The 19,511-nt window shown below is 34.8% G+C and overlaps 2 protein-coding genes and 1 long non-coding RNA gene across 3 annotated transcripts; 2 read left to right on the forward strand and 1 right to left on the reverse strand.

Moving 5' to 3' along the window:
• Window positions 1–394: 394 nt before the first annotated feature.
• Window positions 395–1,293, reverse strand: LOC147508453 (uncharacterized). The gene is made up of 2 exons (XR_015216365.1): window positions 813–1,293; window positions 395–689 (listed from the first exon to the last, which is right to left on the reverse strand). It is a non-coding gene; the product is annotated as an uncharacterized LOC147508453 (long non-coding RNA).
• Window positions 1,294–7,865: 6,572 nt separating this feature from the next.
• TAP46 (2A phosphatase associated protein of 46 kD) lies at window positions 7,866–11,751 on the forward strand. Its single transcript, XM_086600981.1, is given in 10 exon segments — window positions 7,866–8,048; window positions 8,143–8,265; window positions 9,081–9,167; window positions 9,361–9,465; window positions 9,641–9,802; window positions 10,324–10,359; window positions 10,473–10,544; window positions 10,911–10,991; window positions 10,994–11,193; window positions 11,340–11,751. Coding segments are annotated over 10 exon segments (1,209 nt in total). The 5' UTR covers window positions 7,866–7,952; the 3' UTR covers window positions 11,587–11,751.
• A 154-nt stretch (window positions 11,752–11,905) lies between these two features.
• On the forward strand, window positions 11,906–18,122 carry LOC147508455 (uncharacterized). Its single transcript, XM_086600980.1, is given in 11 exon segments — window positions 11,906–12,425; window positions 12,512–12,607; window positions 14,164–14,274; window positions 14,383–14,692; window positions 14,898–14,988; window positions 16,307–16,643; window positions 16,883–17,031; window positions 17,377–17,518; window positions 17,521–17,627; window positions 17,629–17,746; window positions 17,748–18,122. Coding segments are annotated over 11 exon segments (2,022 nt in total). The 5' UTR covers window positions 11,906–12,098; the 3' UTR covers window positions 17,982–18,122.
• Window positions 18,123–19,511: the final 1,389 nt, after the last annotated feature.

The raw sequence follows: 19,511 nt of genomic DNA on the forward strand, positions 1-19,511 counted from the left end.
GTGGCCTCTAATGATAAAGGATAAAAGAAATATAAAGGATTTTTATTATTTGATCGAAAATTAAGTCCAAACTATTTACCTACTCTTACTGAATCAACTATATGTTTCACATTAACAAATTAACACCAAAATTCAATTACAAAAAACTTAGCACTACTAAGAGAGCAGGACTTGACTTAGGGATAAGAATAGCCAGTTTAGTAGTTTGTTTTTTTTTTTTTTTTTTGTCGTTTTGAAGATCTTTCCATTTGCTAGTAGAATAGGATTGGTTCAAATGGCTTTCTATGAGGTTTTGGGCTTCTACATATTGTTTGATTAAGGCTTAATATTTGTACGTTTGGGCCAAATTTAGAGTTCAATGTTGGGCCGGAAAAAAAAAACTGTGAGCTTATTATTTGTTGAATAGTTGAAGGCTTCATTCATATTTGGGCCAAATTTAGAGCCGAAAAATAACATTACAACACAATTGGTTTTACATTTGGGGGCCCTCATTTTAGGCCGAACTCCAGGGTCCCAGTCGGCTGCCTGTGTGGACTGTCCTCAGGGCCAACCCTGCAATGAACAACACTAAGGTGTCCATGATAATACCAAATAACCTTGTTTTGCTCTAAATCCCAACACTTGACTTGTTTGTCGTCGCCAGCAAAGAACATGTGGGTGTGGTGGGGGCTAACAACAAGGGCGCGTACCTGTCCAATATTATGACCAGTTAATGTGTGCTTCAAACTCCAGTTCCTAGATCCCATTATTTTATTGTGTGATCTGTAGAACTTGTACAAAACCATAAATTGCTTGGATAAACAACAACATACCTCACTGCTCCACGATGGGCGCTAATGACCTTGTAATTCTTCCACATATCACTATTGGAGGGAGTCAGCAATGATTCTTCTGGAAGCCTTTCCATGAGGCTGAGGTTGATGGGGGTATGCTTCTCATATGATGATGTCGTTGTTGTTCCTAAACTTTCAACTTGACAATCTTCCTCTAGGCTTGCAAACTTGGTTTTCTTCATCGCGGTTCCAGTACTTAAGAAATGGTAATTTTGACTATACTCAAATTTAGAAACCGACTATTCTGATTTAGACGAAACTTATCGGTTACGCGTAAAATGGTCACGTATTAACGAAACAAACTTTAGGAGCATAAAAATGTTTATACACGGTGAACTTCATAGAATTGTGAAATTGCTAACCCCTATATATTACAACCCTGGATTTTATTCATGGTGGAATTCTAGTTGAAGCAACTATTCGAGACGATTCAACAAGTTGTTGCAAAGGATACTATCATATTCCATTTGTTGGACTTAGAGAGAAGCAAATAGGGTTGTAAACTCACGTGCTGGTCATGCATTGACAACTGCATCACATACACAATGGTATCCTACTCCATCTTGACCTCAGGAGGAGTTACATAAAAAAAAACCACTGGTTTGTAGGCCCATGCATACGCACCGGCTCTTTTGAAAACTTGCTCAATAAATATTACTATACATATAGAAATTTCATAGCAAATCATTTTAATATGGGAAATTTAATGTATCACCGTTTAAGTTGCTAACCCGTTTTATTAATTTTTGAATAGATCGTTTTAATTGTAGTTTAAAAACCCGTTTTTAGTTGGGATGGAGATCCTGTTATAAAAGTTGACTTAATTTAGAATTGTAATTTCCGTTTTAATACGAGAATTTTTTCGTTTCAATTAGAAGTGTTAGAATTCACATTTTCAATAAAAGAAATGAATTCCCGTTTTAAGTTTGGGTTTTTTAAAAGAAAATAGAGATTCCCGTTTTATGTTGGTTTATTAAGTGGTGATATGGAATTTTAATAAAGCTCGAAAAATACCCTTTGTGGGAGCTTTGATATTATGACTAACTTGTATGCCCGTGCATATGCACCGGCTATTTTGAAACTTATATTTTTTAAAACTTGTTAACTGGAAGCTTAAAGTACCCGTTTGTAAGGGTAAAGATCTTGTACTTAATTTAGAGGTGTGATTTAATATGTGAGGAATTCTCATGCATATGCACAGACTATTTTGATATTTATCTTGATTAAATCATGTTAATTGGGAGTTTTAATAACCCGTTTTTTCGTGTCCGTTTAAATAGAATAGTGATTTCCATTTTGAATGACAGGAAAAAAATTATCGTCTAATTTAGAAAAGTGATTCTTTTCAATAAAGAATTTTTTTTGTTTTAATAGGAGAAGAATTTCCGTTTTAATTAGAATTGTTAGAACTTTTTTTTTCAATAGGGGATGAATTATCACTATAATAGGATAATGATTTCCGTTTAATTAGAAATGTTAGATTTTTCTTTTTCAATAGGCCAGGGGAGGAATTCTCATTATAATAGGGAAATAATTTCCGTTTTAATTATAAGTGATAGCTTTTTCTTTTTCAATAGATAAGAAATTCTCATTATAATAGAAAAATGATTCTCGTTTTAATTAAAAGTAATATAATTTATTTTTTCAATAGGAAATAAATTCCCGTTTTAATAGGAGTTGATGATGTGGAATTTTAAGAGAGCTAGAAAAATACCCTCTGTAGGAGCTTTAATATTAATGTAGCTAGGTCGTGCATACGTAGTGACTCTTTTGAAAACTTGTTCAACAATCATAACTATACGTTTATAAATTTTATAACAAATCGTGATTCATGTTTTCGTCACTAACCCGTTTTAATTTCATAACAAATTGTTTTAATTAAGTTTTAAAAACCAATTTTTTAATTATGAGAGGGATCCCGTTTTAATAGTTGATTTAATTTAAAAGTGTGATTCTGTTTTAATAGGATAAGGATTCACATTTTTATTAGATATGATAGATTTTTCTTTTCAATAGGGGAGAAATTACCGCTTTAATAGGATAATGATTCATGTTTTAATAAGAAGTGCTAGTTGTGTGTGTTTTTTTTTTTTTTTTTTTTTTTTTTTTTTTATTATTATAATATAGGAGGAATTTTCGAAAAATACCCCTTGTGAGAGTTTTAATATTAACTAGAAAGTAGACCCGTGCATACGCACTAGCTCTTTTAAAAATTTGCACAATAATTATATATATATATATATATATATATATATATATATATATATATAATATATATATATATATATATATATATATATATATATATATATATATATATATATTTTCCTAACAAATCGTGATTCCTGTTTTTGTCGCTAAACCGTTTTAATTTCCTAACAAATTATTTTAATCAATTCTTTAAAACCCATTTAATTTATCAACAAATTGTTTTAATTAAGTTTTAAAAACCCGTTTTTAAATTTGATGAGAGATACCGTTTTAATTTAGAAGTGTGATTCCCGTTTTTAATAGGAGAATGATTCTCATCTTAATTAGAAGTTCTAGATTTTTCTTTTTCAATAGGAGAAAAATTTCCATTATAATAGGATAATGATTATCATTTTAATTAGAAGTGTTAGAAGTTTTCTTTTCAATATGAGAGAAATTCCCATTTTAATAGGAGTCGATGACGTGAAATTTTAAGAGAGCTAAAAAAATTACCCTTATGGCCGTTTTAATTTAATTTTTTAACAAATTATTTTAATTAAGTTTTAAATACCCATTTTTTAATTGGATAAGGGATCCCGTTTTAATTTAGAAGTGTGATTTCCGTTTTTAATAGGAGAATGATTTCCGTTTTTAATAGAAGTGCTAGATTTTTCTTTTTTCAATAGGAGAGAAAATCTCATTATAATAGGAGAATGATTCCCATTTTAATTATAAGTGATATCATTTTTCTTTTCAATAGGAAAGAAATTTCCGTTTTAATATGAGTTGATGACGTGAAATTTTAAGAGAGCTTGAAAAATATCTTTTGTGGGAGCTTTAATATTAATATACAAATAGATAGATAGATAGATATAGCTAAATATCAAATCATTGTGTGAGGTCGGAATTTTTAAAATAGTAAAGATTTTTATTTATTTATTTTTCTCTAAAATGAAAAATTAATCTCTAATCTATATGATAGCCAACTTTCCATAAACCCCTTCTCACTAGGGGACTAGGGGTGCCAATGGGTACCCGATTACCCGAAACCAAAACTGAATGTTTCGGTTTTGGGTCTTAAAAAATTAGACCCATTTAAAATGAGTCATTAAGAACCGAACCGATAAAGAACTGAAATCGTATAATCAAATAGTAAAAAATTCATGGGTATCCGAACCGAAATCGAAACCGGAACCGATTATTATGATTTCGATATATAAAATTTAGTATTATATTACATTTAAGATAATAAAACTCATACATTATAATATAAATATGTTTTTTACGTGTCAAAGTTTATTAAATATATATAGCATAATTGATAAAACACACATTTACACGTTTTAGTTTTCAGTTACTTATTTTCTTAAGTCCGAGGTCCAAAGTCCGAAGTCCAAAGACCCAAGTCCAAAGTCCAAATTCCAACGTCCGTATAGTCGTACGTTTTAGTCAAGTTACCTTACTCACGTGAGTTTGGTATGATAGGTCGAGTAAGGGATCGTCCAAATCTTAGGGCTCGGATAGGTTCACAATTGGAATTATAACTTTTGGTGAGTAGGATTTTTAGGTTTTTTTTAATTGGTTTAATAAATTTTACGGTAATGCACTTAATGTAAATTACTACGGTGATTTTTATGTAGGTAAACAAATGTGGAGAAACAGGGAGAGAGTTAACCATGCTCATGCAAAAATCGTTTTTCAACAGTTTACTATTACATCACTACATCTCTAATTAATCCTCGTTTTTGGAGACGGCGCCGAAATATTGATCCCCAGTGCATACCCACATCTATAGGTTGCATTTCACTTAGCGTAAGAGTTTGAATAATATCTCATCTCGGTATATTATTTCAAATCTGGCTCGATTTCACATCGGGCTTGACGAATTGGATAGTTTGTCGACACCGAGAGTCAGTCGCACGATACATTTTGGGTCACGCGACAAGATCTTCTGGAGCATCATCAAAAATCAACTTTGTACGATCTCCGTCATTTTGGGACCGGATATCAAATATAAGCCTAATTCCTAAGTAGTGACTCTAGAATATTAAAGAGTCAATCCGATTTTACACGGCGCAAAGATAACCCTCCCCACGAGGGGATTAGCTCATGGTCATAGAATGAATAATAAAACTTCTTTGATACATTAAGTAAATAAATCGCGGGACATAAATTAAACTAGAAAAGAAATGACCGTTATTAAGGGTAAAATAACTTCTGATTTTAAAATTTCTTTGGAATGGAAATGGCGAGAATGTAAATCTTGAAAAAAAATCTAACTAGGCGAAGCTAAAACATTAATATCTTTGAAGATAATGAAGGCGACCCCTTATATATATAGGGCTGGAGACCGAAGGCTATCCGTAAATGTTTTAATTTATATTTGGCTTTATCTTGGTGAATGGTTCAAACAAAGTTTTGTTTTAATTGTTTTAATTTTTGTCTTTTTGCTTTTTAAGTTTTGTCTTGTAGCTCGTTTCAATTCAAACCACCCTTTTGAATTGGTATGTCTTCTTCTTACCAGTGGTACCAAATTGAAACCATCATTTGCCACCGCCTATCTTTGACATCATGCCTTCTCGGGCCCGTAGAGTGGGTCCACTTAGTGTCAAGTGGTCGCTACCGATTTTGGCGTTTTCACGACTTTTGTTCTTCGCAGAGTTAAATTAAGCCGTCGCGGCGGATGACTTTCACTACCCAACGTCGGATCTAGATTTATCCGATTTGAGCTTCGGAAGTTTTGTTTTAACTTTTTATATGTGGACCGATTCGCTCGGTTTGGTTTTGTTTTTTGAAACTTCGACTCTAGTCGGGGCTCTGTTGGGCTTCATGGGGTTGAGTGGGAAACTTCAAATATTCCCCGTATTCCAAGATTGATAAAACACTAGCTAACGTCGACATCTAGATTTATCCGATTTGAGCTTTGGAAGTTTGTTTTCTTTATATGTGGACCCGCTCAAGACTTGGTTTTGTTCTTTTGGAAACTTCGGCTTTAGTCGGGGCTTTGTTGGGCTTCACGGGGGATCGAGTGGGAAACTTCAAATATTCCCCGTATTCCCGTGCTTGATGCATGTTTTATCACTATATTTATTTTAATTGTGGAATCCTGCAAAAGTACGAAAATATAATTATTACATGATTATTAAATACATAATCGACCAAAATGCTATGTCTCTCGGGGTTTAATATTACAGTTTTGGGTGCTTATCAATAATAGTGAATGTGTGTTGTTAAATGTATATTTTATAACTATATGTTAAACAAGTGTATCATAGTTGTTTTTTTTTTATTAGTAAAATGTGATGTGTGTATATATATATATATAAGCATAAAGTCAAAGTTCATAGAATGAGATATCCCACTCAGATACAACAAAGGAAAAGACAGATCCAAAATTGATACTAGAAAAAAGAAACTACGGGCTATTAGAGAAAACTAAAACAAAGGGATGCAATCATGCATGGCCAAGCAAAGAATCCCATATGAACATAAGGTCCCCGAATGATGCGTCTGTCCACTATTTCCATAACTTCGACCAGAGAAAGACGAATCCCTTGATTGCTACAATCACATGCGCCCTTGTCATCACACATCCATCAAAGTGTCTCATGTTCCTTTCCATCCACAAAGTCCACATGATAGCAAAAGGTAAGATGCTCCACACTCTACATCCCTTTGGGGAATGGGATGTATATTATCACAAATGTTAATAATAATGTCAATGTGTATATTATGAATGAACTAATACATTTTATATTTATTAACTTATGCACGTGTATATTTAAATATAATACACATGCTTGATATATTGTGGTACACGCACTTATTATAAACCAATATATAATCTTAATATTAAAAATTAGTGATGAGATGTAATTGTAAGACACATGTACTCGCATATTCGACTTAAAATGCGAGTTAATACATGTGTGCAAATATATGTGTATGCACATAAAATATATCAAAGTAACAAATATATGTGATTGCACGTATACATGATCGAGTTAATACAAGAAAACAAATATATGTGTATGCATGTAAAAAAAAATCAAATTTTTAGGGTTAGATATTTGATTATTTTAATTCATATTTTAAAGCTTGAAATTATCACATGAATGGTAAATGTTGTAACGTGTACGATTGATATATGTTCATAGATTGATGTAAATATGATTGTTGATACATCACTAATTATACATAAAATATTATTATGTAGGAAAAAAAAAGTTTTAGTATTTAAATGATTAAACTTGTTTAATAATCATAATAAATAATAAAGACCCGAATTATAACCGAAACCGATAAAAAGCCGTGGGGTTTTATGGTTTTGGGTTGGATTCCATAATTCTCATCCTAAAACTGTTGAGAACCGAAACTGATAGAACCACAAATAGTAAAACCCAAATTGAAACTGCTAAAACCCTACCCAAAACCGACCCGTTAGCACCCCTACTATCCAGTAGGCAATTTAGTAGCTGTATTATTTGATTATTTAGACATTCCTCTCTCAATTATTATAATAAGCTCCTCCTTTTTAACTAATTTAGAAAAACCTTTCTCACTTCACTTAAATTAGAATCAATATTCATATTTTTTAAATAATTTAGAAGAACCTCTGTCACGAAATTAAAATAAATCTTCTTTAAAAAAAATTAAAATAACCTCTCTCACGAGGTCACTAAAATTATATAATTAGCCCCTTTTAATGTTTTTATATTGTTTTTTAAATTTCGTTATCTGATGGGCGCCCATATAGCCATGTGTCCATTTCGACCAGTGAAAGCCGAAACATTTACGAAATATCAAACACGAAATCTTGTAAAACAAAAACATCTGCACCATCGAGAAGAACGTTTATAACTCAGAAATCGTTTTTTTTTAACATATTTTATTATTTGCTTAAAATCTAATAATTTCGTGGCTTTAAGAATGGGGGAATTGAATTTTGACGAGTTACCGCTTCCAGCGTTGTTCGAACAAGCGTTAAAAATACATACCATGGCATCTAATTCCACTGTCGACAAGGTAATATATATATATATATTTTTTTTAAAATTTTAATTGTAAGTTTTAGTTTGTTATATTTAGAATTTGAGATTGGGGGCGGTTTTTTTTGTAGGAAATGTTGAAAAAAGGTGTGGAAGCTATGCAGAAGTGTGAGGATATGGTAAATAAACTTGGGTTGTTTTCTGCTAATGAGACTAAAGAAGATATTGCCACCACTAATATCAAGTATATCCTGGTAATCATTTACTTTTTAGGCTTTTAGTTTTGCATGTGTGTTTGCTGTTTTCATTTATGTGTAGAGTTCAATTAATTACGGGGCGAGTTTTGTAGAGTGTTCTTCAGTATAGGATTAGTACGTTGATTTCGAAAACTTATACTGAATTATATGGACAGTAGAATGGATGCTACTATAGTATTCTTTTTATTGAGGGAATTTTAAATCTTTCCATCTGACCTTCTAATGACTTTAGCCCAGCTCAACTTACAATTTCGATGTCCCTTAAGACATACGGGTGTAGATTTAATGTGCGGAAGCAAAATATTAACAATCAAACACCAAGCGTGACATGTTATGTAAGTCTCAGTCGCATACTGTTTACTTAACTAAGCTCCTCAAAGACCATTTTTGGATACCATCTGTCACAGACTAGCTTATCCCAAGCAAACGGACCATTTGACACTTGTCCACTCACCCTAAAGTCCCCTTGTTTGCCTTTCGTTGTTGTGTCTTGGCTGTCAGCTCACACTGCAAAATTTCAGGATTTTTCTTTGCTCATATTCATGTTCAAGGGAAGCTTGGTTATAAGGTTCCACTGTGCAATAGAGGGTTTGTTGTTGTTGTGACTGACAACCACTAATTATGAAGGTAGTCTGGGTTGAGTCACGTCGATTCTGTTTGGTTGTTGACATATACTTTTTATTTCCTTTTACGTCTTTCTTTGTAAAATTAATGTTTCTTACACATGTTTGTACATCCGTGGTGTAAAGTTTCCAACTTTGAAATTAATATTGTGGGCACTTTAATGGATGGACATGCTTTTGTTCTCACAGGTACCATTTTATCTTGCTGAGTTGACTGAAAAAATTGAACATAGTAACAAGGCACAAGTTCTTAAAGTTTCCCAGGAAAAACTGAAGGTACATCTTGCCATATGTGCAATTTTAAATGGTAGTACAGTTAAGGACAGTGTTCTTAAAAGGAGGTTTAGGACAAGATATGTCTACATCTTGTAATTGCTGTAGTCCTGAGAACTTTTACTCTTTATTTTGTTTAGATCCGAGTTTTTTGTTATCAAATGCCGTTTGATTTGTATCTGAATTCATGGTGCAGGGATTCATTTCATCTTGTGAGGTAATGGAGCTTGTGCCTGATGAGGAATTAGATATTCGAGCAAAAGAGCGCAAAGATACTCCTGCAGCTCGAAGGGATAAAAAAGTGAGTCGAGTTTTAATATCATGCAACATAGGGTGATAGTGAGCTTTTGTTTGGTTGGTGGAACTCTGTTTTTCTATGTTTTCTTTCCTTTTAAAGGGGGGATTAGGGACCTTGGTTTTTGAGAACTTGTCATTTATGATGTTCTCCTTCTCTGTGGTTTATGTATCCATCTTAGGTTGCTCGGTTCAAACGCCAGAGGGCTGCAGAATCAAAGCTACAAGAAATTAAAGAACGGAAGGAGCGACGGGGGCGGTCAACCAAAGCGGCGACGTTATCAACTCCTGTCGAAGCTGGGGAGGAAGATGTGTTGGATGATGATGAAGAGGAAGAACGAGAGGTTTGCTGCCAGCTTTCTATTAATTGATGTATTTACCATGTGTTGACTGTCGGCTTTCTATGAATTGATGTTTTTATTATGTGTTGACGTTCAGAAACTACAGGTTGGTTATGTTAGGCCTTAAGGATGCTATCTTTTTTGGCTATAAACCAGTAAATAATGCCATGATTAAAATAAATTTATTCTTTTTCTGAGGACTTTAAGCAGTCTGATTTATTATTTGCAATATGATGGTAAACGTAGCTGCAAATTGTGATTGGCAAACCTTGATCCTCTTTTCTTTTCGTGTAATAAGAGGCTAGTTGTGATTTGTCCTTAAAAATATATTGAACTGTTAGGTTATCATACGAAATCTATGTTGGGGGTCATATGAACAGAAAAAAGAGAACAATGTCTCTCATTATCTTTTTGTATACATTTCGTTCACCTCATTGACTCGTCTCATGATGATTGTGTAGTTAGAATTTTCTTATCTTGGTTTATGTGTTTTTGATTGCTTTATATCCGATTTGTTTGTGCAGGCGTGGGTAACTACCATCTCTTTGGCCCTATGTAAGGTTAGTCCAGTAGTCCAGATTAACTCATGAATTCGTTCAGAAATAGGGAAAGCTATGTCCGCGTCTAGAGCCTTATTCTGGTCTTAAAACCCATGTTTGCTACTATGTCACAGGCCTTTGATTTACTGGACATGCTTAATAAAGAGGAAGAAATGCTTTCTGCTGTAAAGAAAAAGCAGTTACAGGTATTAACATACTCTGTTGGAATTACTCATTAGTTTCTGTATTTAATATTGTCATCTTTTGTACGAAGTAGCCTAACCTTATTTATCACCATTTGACAATTATTCTTTTTATTGTTGTGATCTTTAGTTCTGAAAATTATAATCTCAAATATGGTTCACACTTCACAGCCATTTGGATTACAATTTGCACAGAATAATTTGGCAAAACTTTTTTTTTTTTTTTTTAACCTAGTAAACTCCAGCAGACAGTTTTTTTTAGTTGACCAAACGTGGAAACCCTACATAAAATCAATAACACGGCAAAGATCTTTAGTGGGTCTTTTTGTTTTGAACCTCTAATGTATTTTCATCTGCTCTGCATTGCAGGAGGGGGACAATGAAATTACACGAGAAATCCTTGATGAACGTACCAAGACAGCAGAAGATTGGCATAGGAATGCTGCCACTTTCGATCTCAGTATATAAAGCCAGCACAGCCAATTACTTGTGCCACTTTTGCCCAAGATGTTGTTGAAGGGAGAGCAAAGGTTTCCGAGGCACATGAACACAAACACCAGCCATATTTATTTGGGCCAGCGAGTCTCGTGGGTGGAAGATTAACCAGTGACAGGGAAAGGATGGCAGCACAAGTTTTCCAACCTGGTCATAGGTAAATTGCTACTTTGTTTTCCTGAAAAAAAAATGTGGGTTGTAATTTTGATCGTTGCTTTGAAAAAAAATAATGTCTACCTTGTGCCATTTGTTACTCAAAACGAAATCCTACTAATCTGCACTTTCCTGTTTTGTGAATCTCAGGTTACCAACCATGAGTATAGAGGAAGCTGGATTGAAGGAAATGGAGATAATGAACAACTGGCAAGAGATGAACGCCAAACTCTTTGAAGAAGCCAATACATCTTGGCACAAGGAGAGACGAAAGCCTGGACCTCCTGAGGAGGATGAAGATGATGATGCTGCTCAAGACAAGGCAAGAGCATGGGATGACTGGAAAGATGACAATCCACGTGGAGCCGGTAATAAGAAGCTGACACCATGTGGGTGAAGCATAGATGCCCTGTAGTATCACATCATCCATGTACTTACAAAACCTACAAAGATGGTTGCGAACTTTATGTTCCCTTGAATTTTCGCCCTATTTCTCAGCTTGTAAAAATCAGAATGTAAGTTTTATCTTGTATAACCTAATTTTTCAAGTTTTTATATGTCATTGGTTGTATTCAGATTAAGCACTAACCACACCACAATGATTTGGAAATTTATCTTAACAAATAATTGCGACTTGAAGCAGTAAAGTGAACTTAATTCGAGTATCGTGCTTTTGGATCATATAAAGTACAAATCTAGCCCAGCCCAAACAAATTGGCCCGAACCCCTCTTGCAAGTCCCAAAAACAGTTAGACCACAATCACAAACCCTACAAAACCTCTTGCCAGTTTCTACACAACTCTCAATGGGGTTTTTCTAAAACCCTTTTTTTGCTAAACAAGTCCCCCTACTCATTTCTCTTTCCTCTTAAACACTTGAATTGGTTTTTTTAACCTTAACCAAAAAAAAATGGGGAAAGGTTCAGCATCAGTGATAGCAATAGTGACAGCAGCAATAGCATCATCAGCAGCAAAACTAACACCAGAACGTGCTTATGCAGATGGTCCTTTTAACTTGGGCCCATTATTCAAAACTTCTTCTTCTTCTTCTTCTTCTCCAACACCACAACCTTCACAACAACCTCAAACTGAAACTGAAGGAGAAAAAGAAGAGAGTAATAAGCCACGTGTACGAAATGATTATCCGAGAACTTCGGCTTCTGGGTTTGATCCATCTGCACTTGAAAGAGGGGTTAAGCTAATTGAAAAGCTTGAAAAGAATCCTAATAATAAGCAGGTTTGGCCTCTCAATTTTAAGTGTAAAGTTTTAAACTTTTTATTTTTATTAATATGGGTTTTTATTTCTTTAAATGTATTGAATAGGTTTTTGAAGTGATAAAGAAACAAGAGGAGACTAAGCAGAAGGAATTGGTCGCGAAGGTAGCGGAATTGGACTTGTTGAAACATCGTCATGAAATTGTAAGACTGCCCATTTTGAAGGGGCATTTTTTTTTTGTCTGTGTAGTTGATAACAGTGGTTGGGTTTATTATGTCTAGTTGTCAGTTAAAATTTTGCATTGGACAAAGGGTGAAGTGGAAACATTTAAGAGTCAGAAGGTAGGCCACTTGCCTTTCTTTTAAACTGTCACGAAATAAAATTTTGATAGGTGGCGCAGGAAATTACGAAAATGGTTAGGTGATTGGTTTATGTAGATGCTATCCGAGTATTCGGTTGTGTTGAAGGAATGAGTTTAGTTGTAAGACAATCTCAATCTGCATTACTCATCTAGTTGTTAAGCTAACTTTATTACCTTCATAGTGCTTTTGTTTCCCCTCAAGGAATGAGCCAAATGATACGACGGGCATAGACTGGACAAGGGGTGGTTTAGGGAACGACTTAGAAATTGAGTCTGGGGAACGAGATGGGGTGAAGATATGTTTGTGTTTTGGGCATTTGGTTGGGGATAGATTTAGTTTGGTTAATGCTGGAGGTTTATTTCAGGGATCACAAATCATCTTTTGTAAAATTGAAAGGTGTGCTTTTTAGCATGTTGGCAAAGAGGGAACAGAATGGTTAGTGAAGCTGGAGAGAAAGTAGATTGTGAAATCAATATTAGAATAGAGGTGACATCGTGACGATCAACCCAGGCAATTAGCATTGATCACAGTATTCTATGGAGACCAGAATCCATTTATGATACGAAAAGACTATACATTCAATCTATTTATGCTGGGACTCTTTTAACATTGATAATTGGTGATAAAGAAATTGTTGCCACATTGAGACATCTATTTTTAGAGGTTAATCATAGTGTATTACTGAGAATCAAGCATCACTATTGAACTCCTTGGTGTGGGTTGTAAAATGTAGATGCAAGAAGCCAGACTAGATAAGAGTATAAGACACACACGTACACACACTTACATATATATGGAGCTGTGGTGTGGTGGCCCACCAAATGCCATACATTGGCTTGAATGTACTTCTTAACTTAACTCATAGTACAGTCCCTTGGTCTACCTTGTTCAGAAAAGAAACTTATAAGTGGTTGGGATGAGTTGGAGTTTTTTATGTATAGATGTAAACAGAAGTGGGTTTGGAGGTGAAAGAAAAATTGAGCGAGAATGGTAATATAATGTTGTAATCAGCGACTGGGACACAGCAAAGAGAGCAAAAGTGTTGCATTTTTATTATTTTTAAATTTATATTGTCATAAGCTTGGGTCTGCAAGTTGGTTTTTTGACAAATTAAAGTATTTGGAATGCTCTCAACGACACATTTCAAATGCCCCCACAAGAACACTAAATTCTGAAATACAGAAAGAATATTTTTGGTGCTTCTTAGACGAATTGTGTCAAGGTGTGCAGGCCGGAGAGGAATTTATGTCAAAAGCATAGTCTTTAGGGTAGTTCTGTGGCGTATGTGGCCATTCGGGCGCTGGTACAGAGAGATTGTTTCATGTACCTGACTAATTGAATAATTTTTTCATAGTAATATCCTCAATGCTAAGTACTAATATACGGTTGACTTACAGGATAGACAGCGGGTAATGCAAGAGGAGCAGAGAAAACTAATGCAGCAACAAGCAGAGATGAAGCAAAAGATGGCTACATATGATGATCAGTTGGCAAGGAACAGGATGAAGGCATAATTTTAACTTCTATCTATTTATTTCTATCCTTATTTTTGTAGAGTTTCGGAGGGTGTTTGTTATGCTTTGTGAGAATATTAAAAAATTATCCATTTTCTGCAGGCAGATGATGAGCTTCAGAGAGCAAGAAATCAAGAGCTTGTGAAATTGCAAGAACAATCTACATTGAAGCTGGAGCAATTTCGACGTGCAACCGAAGAGCAGATTCAGGCTCAACGGAGAAAAACAGAGGAGGAGAAGGCTCTAAATGAGCGTGAGACATTGCGAGTTAAGGTTATGGCAGAAGCAGAAGGTAGAGCTCGTGAAAGAAAACTAACTGAAGAGGTAGACAGACGGTTGCAACTAGAACGCTTGGAAAAAGAGAAAGAAAAGTTGGTGGCTGCCATAAACGCAGTATCTGCACATCTCAGAGGTGCACACTCGCTTTTACATGTGAATATCCATGCAAAATTCATGATTAGGTTTTGATAAAGTGTTAAGGTGAAAATATTGAATCTTCATTGTTGAACATATCTTGTTTCAATGTTTTGATGCTAATGTGGTGTCAAATTGAATGTCTTATTCAGATAATTATCTTAGTGGAGATATTTATTTATTTGTTTTGTTTTGTTTTGTAGATGGCCTGACGGTACTGTTGACCGATAAGAATAAGCTTGTTGTAACTGTTGGTGGATTAACAGCTGTTGCAGCAGGGATTTATACAACAAGGTAATGATTCAATTTGAACACCAAAGCTTTGCAATACTCATTTTGCTTGTGTTATAGGAACTTGTTGGGCATAAGAACGATTTTTGCTGTGGATATTGATACTACTATACTAGTATTTAATTTTCATCAGTAGATCTTAGTCACTCTTGCCTGTACTTTGTTATTCTATGTTTTGTATGTATGTTCAAGTTCAGAACCATGTTTCTGACTTTCCTATAAAATCATTATATTAAATTGCTGGATCACAAGCCTAAGTTTGAGTAGGTCTGAACTCTAGACTAGACGAGATTAACAGTTGCAAGTAGCAAGCCATGTTATGCTCTTTTCATCCTAGTTGGTATATACAGTGTTTTCATGGGTGTTGGGTAGTAACCTGAGGCGAGCTTTTAGGCAAGGCTAGCGAAAGATGACATGCAGCTCTGGATTATAGATTTTACTGGAATAGCCATTCTAAAGAGTAAAAATATGCAAAGTGATGTTGACACAAGTAACTTTATGTATAGGCTTCAATATCCCATGTGTTGTATCAGCACATCTGACAATGTCATGGATACATTTCATTGTACTTGACATGGATTTTGTTGAAATAGAGTATCAATGTTACACAGCACATAGTGTAGGCAAGGCCTTTGCACAATCTTGTGAAAGACGCTAGTTCCTGCCTTGAAACTAGATTTGCGTGGGTGTATTGAACTAGTTTGCTGCATTGTCCAAAATCAGCATACTTAAATACCCTTTTTGTGTGCAAAACCCATTATTTGTGGTACTTGTGGTTAATTAACCCACTATTTGTGGTACTTACGGTTAATTAATTACCTTTTTTTGTTTTTCATGGTCTATCAAATGCTGCAGTTTTGATTTTGTACACACCGTTTTCAAGAAATCAATCCTAGCCTGAATCTGCATTGATAGAATTTTAAATTTTTAGATCCTGTATTGACTTGAGAAATTGTTTATCAAGCTCAAGAAGTCCCATCCGCAAGTTCTAAGTCAATACAAGATCATCTAAGATTCGCGACTAGATTTATGGTTGCGAGTAAAACTTGTATCAACATAGTTGTGAATTGTGATGCTACCTATTAAAGATAAAAAGAACATGTTTGTGATTCCAGGTTTAAGATTTGATGGTTAATTAACGTTGGACTCACTTGAGTTGGCTAGTCTCTGAATTTTCATGTCTATTGTTCACCGGACTGTTGATTTTACTGGTATTAGGCTGCAGCATTTTCTTAACTGAGATAAGCCAATGCCTTAATTTTCTAAAAATGTCACTATCTTATAGTGAATCTATCTGAGAATTCTCCTTACTTAAATGCAGAGAAGGTGCGAGGGTGATTTGGGGATATGTGGATAGAATTTTGGGGCAACCATCTTTGATAAGAGAGTCTTCCAGAGGAAAGTACCCTTGGTCGGGTTTCTTTTCTCGTGGCATGAGCACACTAAGTAAAGCCAGTAAAGGATCTGGTCCAAACAATGGGAATGGGAATGGGTTTGGTGATGTAATTCTGAACCCTTCACTTCAGAAGAGAATCATACAGCTTGCAAGTGCAACAGCAAATACGAAATCTCACCAAGCACCTTTTCGGAATATGTTATTCTATGGTCCTCCAGGAACAGGGAAAACTATGGCTGCTAGAGAACTTGCTCAGAAATCTGTATGTGATCATTCCTTTTTCATCTCTCTGCTTAGTAATGACAATCTTTCAAGAGTTTCAACTGTAGGTAGCTTGACTGTTGTGTACAGCGTTTGCTGTTAGCAACAATTGTTGATGCTCAAATCTTCATTCTTTCTGGCGATGAATGATAAGAAAATGAGTTACCTCAATAAATAAACTTGTTCGTAATTAATGGTCCCTTTCTTTATCTATCTGAGACGTGCATTAAATGCTTCCAGGGTTTGGATTATGCATTGATGACTGGTGGAGATGTCGCACCTCTGGGTTCACAGGCTGTAACCAAGATACACCAGCTGTTTGACTGGTCTAAGAAGTCTCGGAAGGGCTTGTTGCTTTTCATTGATGAAGCCGATGCATTTTTGTGCGAGTAAGTGTTGTTTTAACTCATAACATTTATGCAGTGCTGTTAGTAAACAACCATGATCACGGAATTCCCATCGCTCTGGGATAATGAGCATATGTGCATAGAATAGTCTCGTAGACCAGTATCGTGATTGATTGAGGCCTTGATGGTTTACGGTTTACCTATTTTATTGAGAGACATCAATACAAATCTCGATGCATGCTCAAGGACTGAGATATGTATCTCTATATCATTCTGCGTGACATATGATATGTACTCACATAATTGCATGTATAAGGCTGTCTTATTTCCGTCGTCATTTTGTCAAACTCTTGTAGGATACTGAACTTTAATGTACAAAATTTACAGGCGTAACAAGACCCACATGAGTGAAGCCCAAAGGAGTGCACTCAATGCCCTCCTTTTCCGCACAGGGGATCAGTCCAAGGACATAGTTCTTGCCCTTGCCACTAATCGCCCTGGTGATCTAGACTCTGCAATTGCGGGATCGTGATCGATGAGGTCCTTGAATTCCCACTTCCTGGGGAAGAAGAAGCCTTTAAGCTGCTTAAGCTCTACCTGGTCAAGTACATCACTAAAGCTGGAGAGGCAAAAGCTGGTTGGTTTTCATCATTATGGCGTAAAACCGCAGAAGAAAATAGAGATTGATGGTTTGTCTGAGGATGTTCTCCAAGAGGCTGCAGCTAAGACCGAGGGATTCTCAGGCAGAGAGATAGCGAAAGCTTATGGCTAGTGTTCAAGCGGCTGTTTATGGTAGTGCAGGTGAACATTGTGTGCTTTCGATGCAAACCTCTTCCGTCACGGTAGTTGATTACAAAGTTGCTGAGCACCAGCAGAGAAGAAAGTTTTCTCGCCTGAGGGGGATGGCTTATAATTATTTTCATATCTGTTTCATTGTCATCAGTCTGCTTTTTGTTAGCAATAAGCAGGTGAGGATCTGCTTTTCATTTTAGGAATTTCCTTTATTTTTGATTTAGAAGTAGTTGTATTGTCACCATTATTACCCCTCGTTGTTGTTTGTTTGGGGAATTTTGCTACATTTATTAAACCTCACAGGTAGTAAGTATCCTAGTCATTCTTACCGTTGGGTTCAATTTGTTGTTGTTGATCTTCTACCCAATAAATATTGCAACTGTGAAGTGTTATAGGCACTAACTCGTTCAGCTGAAGTGCCGACTCAATTTGTTTTTCCTTTTGTACAAGTTTTAGGGTACTAAACTGGTTTGGAAACAAAAGAGTCCAGGTTGGCGGTCCAACATTGACCCTGCATCTCAGTCTGAGTGCAGTGCACAGTGCACTCTCCTTCAAAGTCGAGTAGTAAAATAAAAAAAACAGTTTTCTAGTTTTACCCCCATATTTATGTCAATTAGTTTTATCCCTCTAATTCTTTCATCTAGAGGTTTACTCTTCCAAGATCACACCACATCTAAGTCAATTGTTATTTTTTTGGTTAATGCATGTAAAAAGACTTCATTGCCTTTTGTCCTTTTAAAAGTTTTCTAGTTTTATCCCTCAAGAACTTAGGTTAATTAGCTTTATCTCTCCAATTCTTTCATTTAGAGGTTTATCCCCCATAACTTAGGTCAATTAGTTTTACCCCCCCTAGTTTTTTCATTTAGAGGTTTACTCCCCCAAGACCACAACACATCTAAGTCAACTGAGTTTGATCGTAATATTTTTGGTCAATACAAATGAAAAGACTCTAATGCCCTTTTTTAGGTATAATTACATAAATATCCTGTGACTTTGGCAAATACAAAATTCAAATTCAAATCATCTAGGACACATGTCATGATTTTGTGAACTCTATCCGACAGTCATACACCACTCTAAGGGTGTGGATGTCATTTGATAAAGATTGATATATAACAAAATATATAATTTATTTTTTTTATTTTTTATTGTATAAAATATTATATAAAATCATAAACTAATAATATAAAATTGTAATAACAAAATAATAATAAAATAAATGAATATATATATATATATATATATATATATATATATATATATATATATATATATATATATATATATATATATATTAGTTTTTTATAGTGGTAAAATGAATTATTCAAAGCAAATAAAATTTTAATTAATTTTAATTTTCGGATCGGATATTATCCGATATCCGATTCAGATATCCGAAATCGGATTCGGATAAATTTTTTAATCTTCGTCGGATTCGTATACGGGTTCGGATATCGGTATAAATTTTCGGATTCAGATTCGGATTCGAATACATCCATATCCGAATCCGAACCTATCCGTTTGCACCCTAGATGGTAGTGATGGTGTATAGCCGTCGGATATAGTTCACAAGATCGTGACATGTGTCATAGATAATTTGAGTTTGAATTTTGTATTTGCCAAAGGCACAGGGTATTTATGTAATTATACCTAAAAAAGAGCATTAGAGTTTTTTCATTTGTATTGACCAAAAATACTACGGTCAGACTCAGTTGACTTGGATGTGTTGT

This window comes from Coptis chinensis, chromosome 3, assembly GCF_015680905.1.
Source record: "Coptis chinensis isolate HL-2020 chromosome 3, ASM1568090v1, whole genome shotgun sequence".
NCBI lineage: Eukaryota > Viridiplantae > Streptophyta > Magnoliopsida > Ranunculales > Ranunculaceae > Coptis > Coptis chinensis.